The 22,200-nt window shown below is 42.7% G+C and overlaps 1 protein-coding gene across 6 annotated transcripts in view; it reads right to left on the bottom strand.

Moving 5' to 3' along the window:
* Nr3c2 (nuclear receptor subfamily 3, group C, member 2) overlaps positions 1 to 22,200 on the bottom strand; it is a 344,237-nt gene that overhangs the window by 39,214 nt on the left and 282,823 nt on the right. For all 6 annotated transcript variants that reach the window (NM_013131.2, NM_001395077.1, XM_039097525.2 and 3 more), the window contains exons 5-6: positions 21,763 to 22,101; positions 20,169 to 20,313 (exon numbers count right to left, since the gene is read on the bottom strand). In NM_013131.2, coding sequence (NP_037263.2) covers positions 20,169 to 20,313; positions 21,763 to 22,101 — 484 coding nt within the window. The remainder of the gene's footprint in view (positions 1 to 20,168; positions 20,314 to 21,762; positions 22,102 to 22,200) is intronic.

Genomic DNA, 22,200 nt, shown 5'->3' on the forward strand with positions numbered 1-22,200 from the left:
TGCCTTTGCAGAAAGAGTCTACCATATGATTTTATTCATTTAATGATTGCACCTCATTTCGAACAGAATAATCAGGCATCATCAAGTGAGATTGTTCTTGACTACTTTGGGAAAGAAAAGGAACTGTTTCCTGACTTTAAAATCCCAAAGTAAATGCACAGCTACAAGTCAGCCTTGAACAATGGACTGAAATAGAGGAGGCAAGGAATTATCAGGGCATCACATGCAGAGGGTCAGCAGCTACTAGTCTCTCCTTTTAAGTACTAACATGCCTGCACCTAACATACTTTTCAACACATCTTCTCAGTTGTGAAACAAAAATGGAATTTGTGCAGGTACAACTCATAACATGGGTGCAAAGACACAGAGTCAATTCTAAGAATCTTGGATTGGAACTTTTAAAAAACGATTTATTTTTATTTTTTATATGTATGAATATTTTGCTTACATGTATGACTTTGCACATACAAGTGTGTACCTGGTGCCCACAGAGGCTAGAAGAAGGCAACAGATCCCCTGAAACTGAAGTCACAGATGGTTGTGAGCCCATGTGTGTGTTAGGAACAAAACCTGGGTCCTCTGCAAGAGCAGAAAATGCGCCATTAACCACTAGGTCATCTCCCCAGCCCTTTGGGTTGAAATATTTATGAAAACAAAACTTAGAACACACGTGCATACAGACACATATAGATGTGCATATACATGCACATCTCAGCCTGTAGCTTAGGGTTATAGATGTGAACTACGATGCCCTGCTGCTGGGAAATTATTTAAAAAAATACTGTAACATCTTTATATACTTGAAAGCTCTCCCAACTAGGAAACCAGCTTCACCGGTCCCCTCTTGAGACATCCACATCCACTTCATGCTACCATTTGGAAACAGCTTTAGGATGTTATGTCAAGCATTCCAGTTTCTCCCAATTGAAACTTCCACTTGGGAAAAAAGTGAATATTCACACTGAGAAAAATGTTTTTGTTGTTACTTTAAGAAAAAAAATTTTTAAATATTTATTTATTTTATGTATTTGAGTACACTGTAGCTGTCTTCAGACACACCAGAAGAGGGCATTGGATCGCATTACAGATGGTTGTGAGCCACAATATGATTGCTTGGAATTGAACTCAGGACCTCTGGAAGAGCAGTCAGTGCTCTTAACCTCTGAGCCATCTCTCCAGCCCCTTAAGAAAATTTTAGTTAGAAAACTTTTCTTCTATAACAGTAGCAGGGATTAGACAAGGCTCATTAAAATCAGGGTGGGTAGAGTATTCAAAATGGAAATACTTGGCATGTGAACTGGCTAGTTTTAATTTCATGTCTAAACACATGAAACCTGTGTTCAAACACTCAGACATCTTTTTTCCCTTAATGTTTCTACCCACCTGTTATTAAAATTACTACTCATTCATTTCATGCATAAAATAATGTGTTTGTTGTATTATACAGTTTTTGACCTTTTAAAATTAAGGCTATTATTATTTCCTGGTTCAAGAGTCAGGATCTTCAGGGACAGAGCCCCTGAGATGAACCCATGCTTCCGAAGATGTTACTATACCCATGAACATACAGGGATCGCTAAGTGGACTGAATGGGTTAAAATAGAAACACTGGCTTGATGGTGCTGGCAGCCCTGGGGAGGCAGAGGTGGGCAGATCTCTGTGAGTGCCAGGACAACCAGGGCTATACAGGCAGAGAAACCCTGTCTTGAGAAACAAAAAGCAAAAGGAAAGAAACAACCTCCGCTCAACATGAACTTCGGAGACATAAGCAGTGGGGGGAGGGGAGGGGTTACAGGAGGAATTGGAAGGAAGGGACTGGGGGTTAATTTGATCAAAACATATTTGATGCATGTGTGAAATTCCCAAACAATAAAAACAATGAAATGCACTTGCTATTTTATATCAATAGCACTGTGTCATCTTACATTATGGGGACAATCAATTGAACAGTAGGTTCAATGGCACATCCCTGTTATTCAGATACAGTCTCATCTAACTCAAATAAATACATAAAAACCCAGAGTCGTTCAGCTGTCTAGATGGCCATCTGGTAGCTGCTGATGGGAAACAACTATCTTAGAGTCACATTTCTGTTCTATTATGATCCAAGTACATATCTGCTCAACCAAACTATAGGACCCTCCCAGCGCCAGGCGCCTGTGGAACACAGAAGCTCCTGAAAGCTTACAGAGGCTGCCCTGCACTGGCCTTCTAGAATAAGACTACAGCTAGGTCCTTCCAGTACAAGTATGTATGTGTTCATGCATGTGTGTGATATGCATGTGTTTGTGTATACTCATGCATGTATGTGATTTGCATGTGTTTGTGTGATATGCATGTATTCATGCATGTGTATATGATATACATGTGCTCATGCATGTGTATGATATACATGTACTCATGCATGTGTATGATATACATGTGCTCATGCATGTGTATGATATACATGTGCTCATGCATGTGTATGATACACATGTGCTCATGCATGTGTATGATACACATGTGCTCATGCATGTGTATGATACACATGTGCTCATGCATGTGTATGATATACATGTGCTCATGCATGTGTATGATACACATGTACTCATGCATGTGTATGATACACATGTACTCATGCATGTGTATGATATACATGTGCTCATGCATGTGTATGATACACATGTGCTCATGCATGTGTGTGTGCACTTCCCATCTGTCTTCCCAGAGTCTTACTTGTGATCTCTATTCTGAACTACATTGATGTTACAGGCTCATCAGGGTTCACCTTTGAGGTGAACAATTTTAGGTGTGCACATAACATTTACCCTTTAATTGTTTCCTTGATACTATCCCTGACATTCAGGTAGCTCACTAGAAAGTTAGCCAATTACAAAGACAGAAAACAGTAAGGAATACAACTCTGCCCCAGGAACAGCCTTTATGGAAGATCTTTGTTTCTTTGCCACCCGGCTGGGGATGTTGGTGATGATGATGGTGATGGTGATGATACCATCCTCATTACAAGATAATTAATTACACTGATCTTGGGCCTGGAAAAACATCTCTCTTTTGTTTTCTTTTCTTTTCCTCTTTCTTTCTTTCTTTCTTTCTTTCTTTCTTTCTTTCTTTCTTTCTTTCTTTCTTTCTCTCTTTCTTGTTTTGAGACAGGGTCTTCTAACTGTGTAGCATGAACATGGCCATGCCTGCTTTGCCTCCCAAGAGGTTGAAGGATTGTGATAATAAAACTCGGGGCTGGGGATTTAGCTCAGTGGTAGAGCGCTTGCCTAGGAAGCGCAAGGCCCTGGGTTTGGTCCCCAGCTCCGAAAAAAAGAACCAAAAAAAAAAAAAAAACTCTACACAAAGAATCCTGCAATAACCACTAGTGTATCAACTAAAGACACATGCCACTACGCTGATGGCAGTAGTGCTTATGCTAGCCAAAAGGTAGAGGAACCCACATGTCTGTCAACAAGTGAACAGATACCAAAGTATGGGAAGCACAATGGAGTACTACTCAGCTTTGAAAAGGAAATTCCTTCACACTAGGTCAGAGGAATGAACTTCAAAATATTTATCATCATCATTGGTGGGCATGCATGCATATGGGTATGTGCGAGTGAATTCAGGTGCCCAAGGAGGCCAGAGGAAGTGGAGTTACAGAGGAATGTGAGCTGACTGATTTAGGTGCTGGGGATAAAATCTGGGTTCTTAACCACTGAGCCATCTGTCCAGCCCAGCATGAATAGATCTTTATGGTATACACTAGGTAAAATAAGTCCATCACCAATGACAAACACTGTATGGTTACACCTATGTGGGTCTCTCTGAGTAGTCAAGTTCATGGGAAGTAGAGTAGGGACTTGGTGATTATAAGAGATACAGCTTTGACTTCATGTGATGTGAAAATTCCCTTGATTAGCTGCACAATTCTGCAATTGTATTTTGCTCCCCCGAGCTGCACACATGGGTCAAGACAGCAAGTCTCATATGACTTTTCATCCCTACCAAGTGTCTGGGGGAAAAAGTGACTGTTTGCAAATCATCATCTTACTATACTCTGACAGAGATTATACAACTAGACGTGTGTTTAATCATTTAGCTTCTGCCAGGGCTTGAGGGTTATTGTTTCTCTTTTCACAGAACATGTCTCTTCTCAATTTCCACAGCTTGCTCTGCCTTGCTGTCTTCATCAGTCCTCCATGTTGCTGTCTGTGTATTTTACTGCAAGCTGTATTCGAGGCTTTTAGAAAGCGGGAGAAGTAAAAGTTCTTCAATAAGCCATGGTTACAAAAGGTCATCTGGAAACAGTCCCCAGGGACCTGTTTGTTATAGTGCTGATGCCCTACAGGGAAGAAGAAGATGGACTCGATGCCTCATTTTTGTCTTCTGTAAACTGCCATCTAATTGCCGTAACCTTGTCTCACTGGCTGACGCTCTCAATACCTGAGGACAATAGTTTGCCAGCTGTGCCACCTGTGGGATCCCAGGAAAAGAATGATGGTGCTGTTTATTCCACATTCTTTGGCAACAGCGCATCAACCTGTCTTCTCACCTCAGAGGTGTGTAAGACAGCACTTTGGGAAGTACTGTAAAAAGACTACTAAAAAATAATCCAGTCAACCCTGCATTAGACCCAAAGGAATGGCCTGCACTGTGTTCTCTGCTGCTCTCAAGATGAGGCATATATCATTCCACGATTTGTTTTCATATGGCACATGTTCAAAATGATGTGAGACCAGTGGTAACTAAGTATCTCACAGGGATGAGTATGTGAGCGGTAACTAGGTATCTCACAGTGACCGATATGTGAGCGGTAACTAAGTATCTCACAGTGACGGGTATGTGAGCGGTAACTAAGTATCTCACAGTGACGGGAATGTAAGCTTCCCACAGCTGAGCTGTTGAACCAGGGTGAATACCATTGAGTTTTTGGACTCTTGGGAGCAGCTCCATCCTTAAGGACATCTGGTTTTCTAGTCGCCAGCTAAAACTTCAGTAAATTGCCTCTAGGACCTTGTGCAGGGTGTCACCATGAGGCAGCATGGGTCCTGTAACATTAAGTCAAGTAACTTGAGATCAGAGCAGATTGGGACACTGCACACTACATCATCAGGTTGGGATGCATCGAACATTCTGTTCTGTGGACGTGGTAACAGATGGCTCCTGACTCGTGCATATCATTAAAACATAATCCACAAAATCCAGGCTTTAGAAACAGTCCCTTCCTCAAAACCTTAATGGGAATAAAAATTACCTCAATTTCAAATTATTCAAGTTTACTATTTCTCCTCCCAATGAAGGTCACACACGTTTGCTAGTTACGCTCCTGATAGGATGGACAGATACTGTCTACAGTGGAAGAGCTCAGCTGTCAGGTCCTGTGATCACCATGAGAATTGTGTCTGCTCTTACTTTCTTTGACTGGTGCCTTGGAGAGAGACTGGCAACTCAGTGTCTTTAGGACATCCATTTATTCTCCACAGCATCCCACAATGCATTCAGTCTAGTTAGAAGTCACCCCAGTGTTCTCTTTCTCACCTAATTTGATGCCCCCAAAGAAATGCACTTTTGTAAAACTGCCATTGGACTCCAGCACCTCCATTTCCAGTGACTTCAGTGAATGATGAGTGAAGATGGTATGTGACAAAAACTGAGAAGGGGTCTGGTGACAGTCATGGAAGTGTAGGGAGAAAGTGTTTGGGTTCTCTCCACCATGGGTATTATACATAGCATTTAAAATCATTCATTCGTGAGACATAAAAAACAGTATAGAGACAGGGCAATAGCTCCTACTGGTAAAGTACTTGCCACGTAAAGAGGAGCTCCTGAGTTTGAACTCCCAGATCACACGTTAAAAAATTAAAACGACAAAAACAAAGCACCAGGGCTGGTGGTGTTTGCTCAAAATCTTGATGCTGGGAAGGCAAAGACAGGCAGGTGCTTGGGGTTTGCTGGTTGGACAGCCTGGGCAAATCGGAGAGCCCTAGACCAAGGGGCCCCCTCTCAAAAATCAAGGCGGACAGTTCCTAAGGAATGATGGCAGCTGAAGTTGTCCTCTTGCCTTCAGAGACATGGATACGGCATGCACAGATATCCGTACATGAACCAATAAACACTCAAGATAATCAGTGATTCTCTTCAGGTACCAGGATAGTTTGGGGAGAGAAAGCTCGCAGCCATAGCTTCCTGTAGAAAGGGGAGTAACTGCTAAACTGCATCACACAAGTGCTGAGCACTGGCTCAACACTGGTCCGTCCCCCTTTAGCTCTGCCTCTCCCTGGGCCATTAACAATATAACTGACTGGAAAAGGTGATTTCTAAGCAGCTTTTCAGGGTGACTTCTTATGTCAGGGAGGTATATGTGTCCCTGAGATGGGCAGCTGAAGAAGTCATGGTACGGTGAAACAGCAATGACAAGGGGTAAAGGGAGCCCCACATCATCATCTGCACCAGCCCTGGGGTCTTGAGTATGGTCATGCAGGGTCATGCCAGCATTCTGCTTCCATGGACAGTTTACAATATAGCAAACAGACCTTATGTTTTAAAATTTTTATTTTTATATTTCGTGAATTGATGTTTTGCCTGCATGCATGTCTGTATGAGAGTGTGAGATCCTAGAGTTACAGACAGTTGTGAGTGCTGGGAATTGAACTGAGGTCCTCTGGAACAGCAGCCAGTGCTTTTAGCCATCTACCTAGCTCCTGATCTTTTGGATTCTTGGTTTGGAAAGGAAATTAATAAAAATCCTCACTCTAATCATAAACTTGACTAAAGTAATTTATTTATTACAAGACACTTCCTGGAAGGTTAAGTAGACTCTTGGAGGTAACTGTTACTTTAAGGTTTTGAGGTTGGTCAGTCCCAGAGCTGCAGTTCTAAACGCAGAACAGAGGCCTAGCACTAGGGGAATGCTCAATAAATGCTTACTGGATTAGAACTTGTTATCCCAAAATACTATCTAGTTTGGTTTCTGTGTACACACTTCCACATTCCCGATCCAATCAAAGTGCTTCAAAAATGTCTGAAGAGAACATTTGGAGACTTTTTCTCATCATTATTTAGTATGTGATATGGTAGGACATACATTTCATCCCAAAGGTTTTAGCCAGGAAGTATCCAAAGGCACCTGAAGGGCGAGGGAGGGAGTGTGTCATTTGCACCTATAGATCTGGTATCTATGGGCATCCTTTAGTGATTGCCACTCTGATATGAAAGGACAAGAGGAAACATAGAAAGGAGATTAAAAAAAAAACCTTACTCACTGGTGGAAGTTAATTTTTGAATTGCCATGTCTTGGCTGTAGGCTATAGATGTCAACAGAAGACAAGAAGACTCAGAGGTGAATCTTCCTTCATGCATACACATTGTGGATATAAAGAAGTCATTTCGTTTTCATGAGTAACTCTAGTTATTTACTTGTAAAAGGGAAACATAAAAGGCAAGGGTTTTACCCAACCCCTCTTTAAACTGCAGAATTCCAACAAAGCTAATTATCAACTTATAAATGTTACAGACCATGTAGGTAAAACCTGAGGACAAATACTTGTCCCTCACTGCAGTCCAGATCTCTATCCCCAGACCCTCATGGTGTCAGCTTTCCTGAGGCAAAAACCACATGGTCCTAGTTAGTATCCAGGGCCTGGGACCGTGAGGACATCCATTCGGGTAAGCTTGCAGTGCAGCTATCTCCCGGGAGACTGAGCCATGGAGCCTTGCAGAGGTGACTTGATGTGTGTAGATGTTGGGGCCAGAAAAGTTACAACTTTGCTTGTGTTACCCAGCCTTTCTTTACTGGGAAATCTTCCATGCTGAAGCAAAAATACCAAGAGCCCAGATCTGGTACCAGAGACACTAACAACTACATCTGGTAATGAAACAGGGTCCTAGGTACCACTTTTGGGGTGCCATAACTCCAGACGAAGGGGCCTTCTTTTGTTCCAATTATTCTACAAAAGTGGGTGCACTGTCTGCCAGAGCAGAGAAAAAATATTCAACTCAATTAACTTATTAGACGTTGGTCACATGTCCTCTCTTATTACTGATTCTGAACATCTGTCACAGAGTAGATTTTGTTCAGGACACGATGAACAACTGCATCATTCATGACTGGGAAAACGGAGTTTGACACCATCCAGCCACTACACCAGGCATGACATCCATTTCCCATAAGACATGCATATTGCATGATGCCACACACATGGGGCCCAGCCTTGATGTTTATTTGGTTTATTTGCTTATATAAAGTCACTACTAATGGTGGCTGGGAAGCACAGAGCTGGCATTTTCTAACCTTCCCCTTTTCTCTGAAAGTCAGAGCCAAGGGCTGTTACTCTTTGACGGCAAATGATTTGTTGAGGCTTTGGTGTTTGTTGCCTAAAAGCATGAAGATCAGGCTTTCTGAAGTGTCAGTTCCCGAGTCTCAGGAAGGTCTCAGGCTCAGTTCTCAGGGCAGCCTGGCTAAAAAGAGGGGCAGTTACAACCAAAGGTCTTTCTTCAATGTGAAGTTCCACACAAAGAATTGGGTGTTAATGGAGGGTGCCATCAAGTGTCAAGGACATTACCTGAGTCAAAGAAAAAGAAATGGAGCCTGTGCCTGAGCCGTGACCTGCTCTCAACTCCTTTGTTCCTCATTCCTTACCAGTGTAACTGGATTAAGAGGTGGATCTTTTCCTGGGTGGTTAAATCATGACATTAGGGTCTATACTAATTCTTAATCTCTTTGCATTTGCTGTAATCAAATACCTGATGAGAAATAACTCATGGTGAAAAGGGTTGGTTTTGGCTTATGGTATAAGAAGGCATGTAGACTATGACATCAGAGAAGAAGGCATATGGAAGGGCTATAAGAACCATGGCTAATCATACTGCATCCCTGGTCAGGAAGCAGAGAGGCTATGTACTTCTTCCTACCACGCCCCAGCTCAAGGTCTCTTCGCTGGGACCAAGTGTTCAAATACATAAGCCCCATGGGACAGTTCACATTCAAACCACAATAAGTCTTTATCAAGTTAACAGGGGCAAAGTTCTTTTGGAGGCACAGCATCTGCTCTCCTGAGAGTACTGCTGTTTCGGAGCAGCCACGGAGTGCCATTTGGGGCAAAAAAGAAGTCTCTCATCAGACACCAAACCCACTGGTGGCTTGATTCTGAACTTCCCAATCTCCAGAACTGTAAGAAACACATTCTGTTGCCTATAAATTACTTGATCTTTGGCATTTTGATGCAGTAGCACAGAAAGACTGAAGTAAACAATAACAGAAAAGCTAATAAAGCAGTATCACTCCCTGGAGCTATGTTGGGAACAGAGGCTTCCAGGAAGGTCTATGACTGGTAGTGTTCTGAGAAAAAGTTTTCCATTTAGGGAAACCATCTCACCTCAAAATATGCCGTTCCTATCAAAGCCAAGCAGCTCCCATAAGATCGCTTCTGTCCAGAAAAGCCTATGAATCCTTTGTTTTTCTTATTTTGAAAGATAATAGTCTGTAATATTTTTATCTAGTAGACTCGAGATCTGGCGATATCATTCTATGCCACAAGAGACATGGTGTGGCTGCAAAGCCAAAGGGTGGGAAGACAAAGTGTGAGGTGCAAGATAGCAAAAGAGGAAGTGTAGGAGGAGTGGAAGTAGGGGTGGGTAGTGTCCTCAGTGCGGAGGAGACAGCCACTCAACTCAAAATCATCACGTTCCCTTTCTATTCCTGAGCAGCCATCCACGAAACTTTATCACCTGTCACCAGGCATCATCATGCTAGTCCTCCACTCGGGACTATGTCTCCTGTATCCTGTAACCTATCAACCATACTGCAGGACACTAGGGGGCAGACTGCATTGTTTACTCTTCTGCATTTTCTTTCCATAGTCATGAGGCTTTGAGTGCTGTAGGCATTCTGCATATTCATTGCTGACTAGAAAGTTGATAGTCACTGCTCATACATTGTTGAACTTTTTTTTCTTTTGAAGAGTGTATGATGTCTGAGCATTATGAGAGTATGTGTGTAGGAGCATGTGTGTCCCTGTGCATGTATAGTCAGAGGAAAGCCTCGGGTCTTGGTTCTTGCCTTCCAGCCATCACTGGTTGCATATAGAAGACGAGGGGACTCTCCTGTTCCTATCTCCCATCCAGTTGTCCAAGTGCCGGCCTTCCAGATGTACACTACTGCAGCCAGACTTAAGTGGGTTCTGGGAACTCCAACTCATGTCTTATGCTTGTATGACAGTCATGTCACCACTGAGTCATGTCCTCAGCAGTGGTCATAAAGTTTAGTGAGGTGATAAAGAGATTAAATTTAACATCCAGGGAAGTGAGTAGGGGATATTCATTTATGTTTCATTTAGACAACTATGCTTCAGCCCCAAACAACCAGTCACAACAGGCCGAAAGTAAAATGCAGACGATATGCTTAAATCAACTACTTTTCATATAAGCCAGATTAAAGGAAGGACTTAAAATATAAAACAAAACAAAGATAAACCAATGCCATTCTCCTAATGTTTCTGGGAAAATGGTTATTTTACTAAAGCGATTATGTAATATTATTTATAAGAATGGATGGATTTGTTATCTTTATTCTCTTTTTGTGGTGTTGGGGATTGAACTGAGGGCTTTATGCATGCTAGGTGTGCACTCTACTGCTGAGTTACAGCCATACCCTGTGGTTATTTCTCAATAAATTATAGATAAATGGTTCTAAAATTCTGTTTGAGTAAACAGCTCCTATAAAGAAAAGGTCTTTGTACTCCTCAGTGACTTAAAGGGGCTTCATGGATCAGCAGTGAATTGTGGTGGCTAATTCCCTGAATCAGTAGATTAGGGATGAGCCTTAGCAAAATAAAGCCATTCAGTTGATCACAGGAAAGCTGTTAGCAAGAAGAACAGAGACTGGCTCTTCAAGGTTGAGCTCTTAAATACTACCGTGGTCTCAGATGGGAAATACAACTGATTTAAATGTGGGACTAAAGTCCTAGTTATTCTAAGATTCAGTGGTGCTATCTATACACTGGTGTGTTTCTACTTCTTTTGAAAGGTAATTTATGACATGTGATTGGTCAGCAAGGGCTCCATGTTATAAAGCACCAGGAACCATTATGGCATCTCAAAGGTTTACACTACAGCCTGAAAGGAGCGGTCTTCACTTAGCTAAGGAAGCTGAGCTCTAGAAGGAGGGGCTCTTTGGTCTTCTCCAGTAAACAAAGAGGGAAAACAAACACCCTCATTACAGAGCTGGGAGGACTAAGAACAAAGGTGTTCTTGAGCCCTTCTGAGGCCCCACGTCCCTCATGATTACTTTGCTCCCCAGCGTCCACAGGGATAAAGAAAATCACAACTTAGCAAGAAGAAGGGAAGAGTTCACAACTGCCAGTCCTCCTGATGCCCTGGAGTGCTGACATCCTCTGTCCCGGCCAGAGCTGCTCAGCAAGGTGGCCACATCTGGAGTGTGTCGTCCCCTCAGCAATGGATGGCACATGTCTTGTTTCCTTCATTATATACTTACTTTTGAACTGGAAACTTCCGGTTTCTTTGGAAAGTCGGTTATGTCAAATGACTATTTGCTAAAGCAGACATGTGAAAGGATACCGCACCATGAAGGACTTTTTGATAACAACACACATGTATGGTTCACCTTACATTGCATAGCTGAGCTCTATTTGTCGTCACTCCACAGAGAGAAATGCACCAAAAACCTGGTGGTGTTCCGGCAGCTTCTTACCGCTTCCTCGGACCTGGGATGATTGGCAGAGTGATGTCAGCTGATACAGACTCACGTGGTGAGTTATGATCCATGGGAAGTCATGTGATATTTGGTGGGAGTATAAGTAGGATTCAATGGACAGTGGGGCGGAGGGGCTCGCATAACTAGCTTTGCAATGTGTCTTTGGTCTTGTTTTGTTTGTTTTGTTTTGTTTTGTTTTTAGCTGATCTTCACTTCAGTAAAAGAGGCACGATAAAGAACTCCTGGCATCGCCCCTGGTCCTAGGAGTGCTGACTAGTGCTGAGGCTGAAGCCTGGCTGTTTCTGCTACGTCGTGCCACCACTGCTGACTCATGGTTGCTCTCCTGACACCACCGGACTGAATCTTATGAACTGAACTGTGGATTCCCTGACAGTGCAGATATACTTCCTTTGTAGCCTAATAACTTTCCCACTACCTCTGCTGGGTAGTGGGCTAGAAGGGAGATTAAAACAGTTTTTACAAACCCATATTTAAAGTAGGTTTTGAAAAATAATCAAAGTCTATATACTTTTTCAAAAACTGTGTGTGTGTGTGTGTGTGTGTGTGTGTGTGTGTGTGTGTGTCCATATTTAAAGGACAACTTTCCTAATCTGGTTCTTCCTTCCTACATCGTGGGTTCTGAGAATCAGGCTCAACTGTTCAGGCTGAGTGCAAGTACCTCTGTGTGTTGAGTTATCTCACTGGCCCTCTGTTTCTTCTAAGAGTCAAATGCTAGAACCCAAGGAAGCATAACCCCTCTTCCAACCTCTCCTATATACATAGCTCACTTAATAAAACGCGCTTGGGCTTATGGGAGAATGTAGGAGGTCACAGACAAACGCCTCATTTCTCCTGTGCGGCGCAATGAACAGGGATAAGGTCACGTGATCCTCTTTCTATTCTAGTCCTGTCCAAAGCCAGGAGTTGAGGAAATTCCTCCTGCCTCAGGTGACAGACACATCTGCCCCCTCTATCAAGGCATGGCTGAACCATCAAAATGATCATCTTCGCTTTTCTATCCTGTCACCAGTGTAGGTGAGAAGGCCTGGAGTCCTCTTTAGTTAATGAATTGAGTTTTAAAAATGAATTAATATTGTAGTAGAAAAAAACTGAACCAGAACTTTGCATGCTAAGCAAGTGCTCTATCATAGAAGAACACCCCAAACTCTTGTAATCTTTAGTTTGAAACAGCCTTACAAGTTGTCTAGTGTGGCTTACACTTGCCTTAAACTCGTGATCCCCCGCCTCAGTCTCAGTTGGGATAAAATGCGTAAGTCATCATGCCCAACTCTTTAATGAGCAAAGTCTATGAAAACTTTGAAGTAGCACAGGGATACCTTGACTCTAACAGTGTCTTCTGAGCACAGCATACAAACTGACTTTCCCATGCAGAATAGAAGTGAAGTGAAGAAGCCCAAATCTAAGTGTACACGTACTGGTCACCCCCAGGGGTGCAGCATTTCTGCACAGTCTGCGATAGAAGGTCAAGGTGGCAAATGGGTGGTGCAAGCTCCTATTTCATCGAATTAACCTGCTGTCCTTAGACAGGGTACTGACTGTATGATATTAAACTGAAAAGAACAGACATGATACTTCATCTCAGTCCAAGGCCCCAAAGCCATCAGCTTTAACAGACTTATTCCTTACCACCTGACCCAACCCTGCAATAGAATTGCTGCAGAGAAAATAATTTTTGTCTATAAAATTTTCAGTGAAGAAATGTGGCGATTTTATTTCTATGAGAGAGGGCTTTCAGCGGAAGGGAACAAAGCCTCAAGAGCTAACTGAGGAAAGTAATATGCTAATATCCAAGGCACAGCGCTTTACCGATAATGCAGGATCTTAAATTGTTGTTGACTTTTATTCAGAGTGGAAACAGGCTCCCTGGACTTAGCCAGCAGGCAGTGCGGCCTCGTTTCTTCTCTCACTGCTACTCTCTAGGATCCCAGGACAGCTACACACCAACTATTCTCAATCTCATATTCATCATGCCTTCATTTCCTCCTCTCCTCAAAAATCACCCAGCTCCATTAACTCTTCAGGAAATTTCTCAAGTGCTCTGCAAGAGACATCGTGTAAAAAAATGCTGAACAGGCGGGAGTACTCTTGAAGTAAAATTTAGATAAAGTCTACAGGAATAACTCCACTCCTAAGTTCGGAGCCTTTGAAAGGACCCAAAAGCACAGGAAGTCAGGCTCCACTAGACTCTCATTTCTGATCCTCACACTACTGGAAAGACAAACCATCAACAAAACAAGATGACTTCCCGAGGGCCAAGGATGTAGATAGTATTTTGTTAAGACACTGGGGTGATGTTTAAAAGCATACTTTGTGGAATAGTCAGTGTACAGAGAGCAAAAACATTCCCCAGAAGGCTGACCTAGAAATGAACCTGTTTTAAAGAGCTCTGATGGGAAGTAGCTCAATGGTAGAGCACCTAGCTCAATCTCCAGAAAGAAAAAAGCTTTTGTTTATTTGTTTAGTTTTGTTTTTGACAGGGTTTCCCTGTGTAGCACTGGCTGGTGTTGGAGCTCTTGATCTTTCTGCTTCTGCCTCCTGATATGTGGCATCATGTCCAATCCTTATTACTCTGATAGGCTGATAAAGGGAAAGGGAAATTTTTTTTTAAAAAAATAAGGATGGTGAAGGAAATGTCTTGCTTAGAGAACTGTCCTTGCCTTTCATCTGTCCTCATACATGCAATTGTGAAATGAATGTGAACCACTTTCATAGGCTCATATATTTGAACACTTTGTTCTCAGCTAGTAGCAGTGTTTGGAAAGGTGTGCGGCCATTAAAACACAGAGCTTTGCTGGAGAAAGCAAGTCACTGGGGGCAGGCCTTGAAAATTTACAGCCTGGCCCAAATTCTTGTTAACACTCTCCCTGAGAATGGCTACAATGTAACCAGCTAAGACTCTGATGCTGTCACCTTGTTTCCCCACCATTGTGGACTCTACTACTTTGGAACTATAAGCCAAATGAACCATTTCAACCGCCAGTTGTTTAAGGGAGAAGATAACTAATCCATCTCCCCACACAACTGCTTCTTGTTTGCAGATGTTCCCATAGCTGTTCTCTGTTAGACTCTTCCTTCAGGTATAACCCCATTCTAGTCTATTTTTGTGACAGAGATTAATCTCATGTCAAAGTGCAATGTCTGTTCTCTGCAGACAGCCACTGACTACTTTCTACTTATGACAGTGCTTTCCTGTCTCAAACTCAACTATCTTTGAGAGCCAGGTATCTTTGAGTGATAAGGACTGGTGGATAGCAGACACTGTGCAAACTACCATGTATTACCTGAGGGAGGATATCACTGCCTACCACCACAATAATCAGGTCACTTGCTGTGGGCTTTGCTCTTCAGCTGTGGTGTAGCTGAGATTTTCACAAGTACCATAAAAAGGGAAGAAGCAGGCTCTTTACCCAACCCAGAAGTTAAAGAAAAAAAAATAAGCAAAGAGGCAAAGAGCACAAGTGTGCATGCAAGACAGACATAGACAAAAAGAAGGAAGAAAGGAAGATTATATACTGTAACCAATAAGAAATCCTCATTAGAAAAGAGACAGGGTTTAGGAAGAGGAAGGAGTTTACAAGGAGCTAGTACTGAGGAAACTGGCCGAGATTTACCCCACCCCTACGCCCCTCTTATCAGGACTGCCATTCTCTATCACTGGATGTGACACATACTGTAGTGGCTTGGTATCTCAGTCTTTTGGGGCAAGGTTTTGTCACCCCGACTCCAGCTACCCCAGGCATCCCCAAGGATGTCCTGAGTTTAGCCTATGCATAGAAACACTCTTGGGACACAAAGACACTCTATATTGGTCAGGCCTCCTGAAGTTCCAGAGTGTTGGGTGCAAGGCACTCACAGGCATTGTTTGTTGGGAGGATGGTTGGGAGAGTCATCACTGAGGACAATTGAAAGTGTTGACATAGTGACCTAGTAACCAGGAACATGAAAGAGTTTCAAGGTGCGATGAAAACATGATGTGAAATAACCAATCATTGAGCTGTCTGCTCTAATCGTACATGACGTCATAGTCAGCATTCCTGGCACACCAGCTGAGATAGCCTTTCTTCCTTGGAGATCCACTCAGAGTCCCAAGAAGAGGCTGGAGAGGTAGTACTAAATCCCACCTCTTTATTCTCTCCAACAGTCTTGGGACCATAATTATGCAAGTTTCTGATGACAAACATTATCATTAGAAAGAGATTACATATGCCTTCGACAGACTTCTGGTTTGGAAATACTGCTTAAGAGAAATTGACTGAAACATTTAATCTTAATTTCATGTGGGGAAAAGGAAGCAAGATAAAAGAAAAAGAAAAAAAAACTTTTATCACAAGCATAAGTGGGAGTTTTAATATATGTGTTGAACTGATAAGAAATTTGAATAGTTGCAGTGATCTGTTGCAATACGTAGTATATTGTTTCAAGGTAGAATTGAATAATTAATCATTTAATACTTATCTGAAAAGTTTTGAATTTATAATAAGAAAAGTTCTGTGCTAAAGTATTAACTCTCATTTTCACTTCACTATTTAATGAAAAAAAATTGGAAAGAATGTTTCCTTTATTATTCCCCATTTCCTGCCTCTCCTCCAGCTCAATATTGCTAATGTGGAGCTGAAGGATAAGATCATCAGACATCCTCAGACTCACTTCAAAGGCCAACACAAAGCAGCCACCTACCAAGGCTTGTTCCTCTATGAGCAAGAGTACTCCTGTTCATAGGCACACCACAGCATCGTATTGCACTTCCCTACCATAACCTTCATTCTTATTACCAGAAATATGGATTCTGAAACCCCTCTCAGATAGTGGGTTAATTTGTTCAATAATTCATCTATCTGGCAAAAATTTACAGAGCAGGTACTACGTCTTAGGCTCAATGCTAGATACTAGACCAAAAGAAAGGACTGTCAAGAATCTGAAGCCAAAAGTAAGAACTAGCTAAACCTTCAAAAATACAGTGTTTTTTCCCTCTGACTTCTGTGTGTTCAAAAGGAGTCTCCTTGGGTTCTTTGTTGAACATTTTGTCTTTCCATGTTATGTATGTTTTAAAATTAATACTTGACATTAAAAGCAAAGGACACAAAAGGAAACAGGTGAATTCAACTTCATAAAGTTAAGAACATGTGTGCCTCAGTTCTAGGGCCCTTCCTAGTGTGCATGAAGTCCTGGATCCTTTGCATAAACCGGCTATATGCTTACAACCCCAGCTACTCAGGATGTAGAGGCAGTAGGATCGGGAGTTCAAGGTCATCCTAGGCGCACAGTGGGGTTTAAGGCTAGCCTGGACTACATGAACCCTATCTTAAAAACATGACAAACGGGGTTGGGGATTTAGCTCAGTGGTAGAGCACTTGCCTAGGAAGCACAAGGCCCTGGGTTCGATCCCCAGCTCCGAAAAAAAGAACCAAAAAAAAAAAAAACATGACAAACAAATGAAAACAAAAACAAAACACTTTGTAATTTCAAACAGTGGAAATAAAGAGAATGTAACAAATGGGAGTAAAGAATTACAAATCGCTTAGATTTTACATCCAAAGTAGGCAAAGGATCACAGCCAAAGAGCAACGTGATACTCAATTTAAACTAACAATGGGCAAAGGCCTTGAGCTGATATTTCTCCAAAGAAAATTTATCAGTGGCTGGTCAAGATTGCCCAACACTACCAGTCTCCAGAGATATGCAAAGCCCAACGATAAGGAATGGTCCCAAAGGATGTAATATTGAAAGAAAAAAGTATCGGCACGAATATTGAGAATTTGGCATGTTGTAAAAACGTTGCGACTTCTGTGTTCAGTTTGGGATCACTCTGAACGTGTGATGCAGAATTAGCAGATACAGGGAGAGTCTACTATAGGTACATAGCCATCAGAATCGAAAACGAGAACAGATATTATAAAGAGGTGAATGAGTCTCCGAGAGGCACATATGTTTTCCTATTTGGTCACTGGTTGGTGTCGCTGTTTGGGAAGTTATTCGACCATTAGAAGGCAGGGCCTTTCTGGAGGAAGTATGTCAGGAGGGGAGGGATTTGAGGTTTTATAGCCTTCCCTCACCTCCTGTTTCTTTCCCCCCTCTCTTGCCTGCATGTAGATGAAATGTTAGGCAGCTCCCTTCTCTTGGTACCATGCCTTTCCTGACATATTGGCTCTGTCTCTCTGGAACCCTAAGCCAAAAATGAACTCTTTCTTCAGTTGCTGTTGTCTGGAGGTTTGATCCTAGCTACAGTAAAGTACCTAACACCGCTATCTGAGGGATATTTATGAATATCATCCACTGCACTCAAAGGTGGCCAGGCAGCCACATGCAGACATTTGGCTTTCTGTGTCTTCTGCAGCTGTGCTCTATGAAGTCAAGGCAAATACCTACTCAGTGAATACCAAGCCATTTCCCCAAGGGGAAAGTGAAGGCAAGGACCTGCTGTGCCTGCTGGCATTCTGTTTCTTGGCTGTTTTGTAGGTAATCTTGTTTGGCATGTATTTCTGATCAGATGCATTATTTAATACACACTTTTGAATCATCAACATTGAACTTATGGCAACAGCTCATGACTGTGCATGATGAAGATGTTTTTCCTCTCAGCATGGCTCTATCCCAGCCTTGCTAAGCTCAGCGTCATCACGCTGCACATCAGCACTGCACACTGGCCATTTGGAATGGGGACATTACCAAGAAAAGCACAAAAGTGCAGAGAATGTAGCAAAGACTGGAAATCACACAGGAAGCTTGTGCACAGTCTCAGAAAGGCAGGGCATGGGCTTCTTTGTTCCCTGCTGCAATGTGCACTCAACAATGACATTTACTTTGCATTCTGCATGTGCCATAAACATGGCTAAGCTACTGTGTGCATCCGTGGTGAGATTAAAACCAGTTGTAGCCACCAACAGGCAAATTCACAGGTAGATACCACAGAATTGATGAGATCTAACTACAGATAAAGAAGGGAACACTGCTCAGTCGTGAAAAGGCATGGAAACTAAGACATGCTTCAGGGTGGGTAAACATGGACAATATTGTGTTTAATGGAAATAAGCCAGGCACGAAAGGACGAAGAGTGCATGATTCCGTCCTGACAAGGTGTCTAGAATACAGGTAAGCTCACAGACTATAGGTCGGTTGTCAATGAAAAATTATCCCTCCAAGTATTTGGAGTGTCACATGAGAGGATGAAAAGGACTGGAGATGGAGTCTAGAAAATAATGATGGCTATAAAGTAGCTCAGATGTCAGAGTATTCACTCAAGTAGCAAATTTTACATTTTATGAAAACCTGACAGTTTGCATAAGGGAGATTGGTCAGATCATGTTGATCTTCTGTTCAAACAAAAATCAAGTGTACAGAACCTTCAGGTGGCACCAGGAGATTCCGATATTTGTTATTTAGCAATACCAGCTGATTATTGAGGAAAGCCAAATAAATTTAAAATGTGCACACCAGTTCATTGGCTTTACTTTAGATGAAAATGTATGCCACACTACAGTTATTCTGAGAGCTTGCCAGAGTACAGTTGCCTCGAGAGCCTGTGACAGTCTTCCTCTCTCTTTGGAATAAAATGACTGTGTAGTAAGCCACATGAACCGAGGTTCCTGGCAGGTGACTACGGGGGTTACTGTGGTATCCTGGCATGATGTTTCTTTCCTTTACCATCCACCTATTTGTCATCTGATACCCTCATTCTACAAGTCTTTATATTAACGTCTCTAGACAGAGCCATCTGTTAGAGGGTGGCTGGAGTTGATGTCATAATTCCAGTGCTCCCTTTTAAATATTTTTTGACCCAACAATTACAAAGAGGCATTGTGGAATATAAACATACAAGAGATGTGCTAATGTGAAATGCAAACACTAATAAAACGTAAACTTAAGATAGGAAGGCATTCACAGTCAAAGAAAAGAATCTACTGAAATTTGTTCAGCCTTTTAAAATGCATCATAAAACGAGAAATGTTTCACTGCAGAATAAAGTTTTGGCTTCTTTTATGATCAAAAGGAAGGGTAATTATGATTGTCAGGAAAACACATTGAGCAGCTGTGTACAGTTAACAAAAGAGCCATTCTACGATGCTCTCGAAAACTGGCACTTTAAATATTCCCGTTTCCTAGAAATGAGCTTCTTTCCAACTAGAGCAGATACCAAAGAGATCGCTTTCTATTAATCATGGCATTGTACCAGGTGAGTGCTCAGAGCCAACTGGATCCTCTTTCTCTTGGGACAGTTCCCACATACATGATGTAACAGTTACATATACTGATTTATTATTGATACTCAGACTTGTCTATGTCCCAGCACCGTAATAACTGATTTTTAAGTTTTCAAAACTGAATATAATTTAAACCCTTAGAGGGGCTCGTTTCAGTAGACTCACACTCATACAGCTGGCTTAGAGATAAGTCTTAAGAGCAGCACAACGAATAATTCTGCAGTTTGTTTTATGAGGGCTAATTAATAGGTACTTACTCATTAAAAACTAGGTCTGGAGCAAAATAGAGGAGTTGGCTGTTCGTGTGTTTGTACGATCTCCAACTCAAAGCGAACGATGATAGACACATCCAAGAATACTGGATGAGGGTGATTTGGTCCTCGAGAGGCAAGTTTTTAAATCCTAGAGAACAGAACAATTAATCACCGAAAGACACTTAGCATGCGAGTACATTCCAGGAAGAAGTCAGCTCTCACTACCTTTCCCTAACAGACTCAAATCAATTCCACAGACACCTACGGGAGCCGAGTGCCTGGCTCTGCACAAGACTTCATTTTAAATTCATGTTAAACACTTAGTGTGGAGGGGTGTTGGCGGTGGGGAGCTGCTGGGACAAATCACACTAAGGAGTCCATCGAGGTTCTGCTATGACAACCAATGCACAGGAAGACACTGTATTCACCTGCGAAACTTGCTTCATCCCCACACAATCAACAGCACCCACTTAAAGAGGGGGTTTAACTGTCGCCATCTGCATGTCTGCAAGAGCAGAAAAATTTTAGTCTTTTTGACTCTGTGGTCCCAATTGCCTGGGATACCAGCTGTTGACAGTGTTGTGCAGCAGGGCAGGCATCTTGCTCTAGGCCCCACTGTGCTTTTTCTCCTTCCTTATTTAAAATGGTGTCAGGCTATTCTCTGGGATGAAGCCCCTATTTTTCCCTTCAGGCTGTAGGTTGACCACAGGTGATTGATGGACCAGGGCAATGTGAAACATTTCTCCATGGTGCTTCTGTAGGCTAACATGATCTCATTAATTAAATCCTGCCTGGCAGAAAATGAACACCCACCAGCAGAGAGTTCGAGAGTGCTTTATGGGTGCTGAGGGCAGGGATGGGTTTTGTTTGCCTGTGGTGTATGTGCAAGTACATGGATGTGTGCACAGGTATGTGTGTGGCCCTGTGGATGCAGTATGGAGAGGCCATATGTGGGCATGACTTGTATATTGTTGTGGGCTTTATCTTTTGAAGCAGGGTCTTTTTCTGAATCTGGAGTTAGGCTGTGTGGTCTGAAAGCTCCAGGATCCTTCCACCTCTGTCTCTCTCCGGTGCTGGGGTCACAGGCCTGCTTGTCTTCTCTGAGATGGAGACCCTATGTGATATAATTGTTGGTTCTGAGGATTCAAACTCAGGTGTGTGAAGGAACTTTACCAACCATCTATTGAGTCCCAAGCAGGATTTATTTATCTATTTTTTAACCAGAAAGAGTTGATCAGAGTGTCTTGCAAGACCCCTGACAGGCCTAAGTTCCTTACGCCTGAGCTTAGCTTAAATCTAAGTGCTGTCCTGCCAAGAGCCAGCTCAGTGTTACTTCACTAACAATGTATTTTACCTCATTACTACTTGAGGATAAAGTAACCCCTTTTTTGGGCAAACACCATCCACGCATCTGCCTTTAAAACAACAGAACTATAAGCCTTCATTCTTGGAGGGAAAGAAGTGAACCAGTGTCTAGTATTCTCCCAGCACTCTAGAGTCTTCCGTACTTGAGCAGGATGCACTGCAAAGCAGACACCGTTAGGGAACACCGTTAGGGAACACTGTTGCGCAGAGCCTGAGCAGCCCACGGTCCTACCTGGAAGTACCTTGGCCCACTTCACGACCTGGATCATCTGTTTGCCTGCCAGGCGGTTGAGCGTGGAGAGCAGGCTCTCGGCGGTGTCGGGCTTGGAATTGTCGTAGCCTGCATACACGGTCTCAGGCTCGATGTTCTCCAGGATCATGGCCGGGGATGGTGTGAGTGCATGCGTAATGGAGGTGAGCTGCGGGACCAGCGCAGAGTTCACCGATGGCTCCTTGGTCGGAGCGATGTATGTGGTCCCCTCTTCTGGACTCTGGGGTGGCGGTGGTGGGGGCTGCTGTGGTTGCTCCTCGTGGAGGCCTTTTAACTTCCCCAGCTTCTTTGACTTTCGAGCTGCCAAACGCAAAAATCAGAAGGGATAAGGGCAAATGAACATATCATCTCGAACGCATCGCATGAGGCCACTGAGCTGCAATTAAGACACGCTCTCTC

The sequence above is a fragment of the Rattus norvegicus genome, chromosome 19 (genome assembly GCF_036323735.1).
Source record: "Rattus norvegicus strain BN/NHsdMcwi chromosome 19, GRCr8, whole genome shotgun sequence".
NCBI classification, from domain to species: domain Eukaryota; kingdom Metazoa; phylum Chordata; class Mammalia; order Rodentia; family Muridae; genus Rattus; species Rattus norvegicus.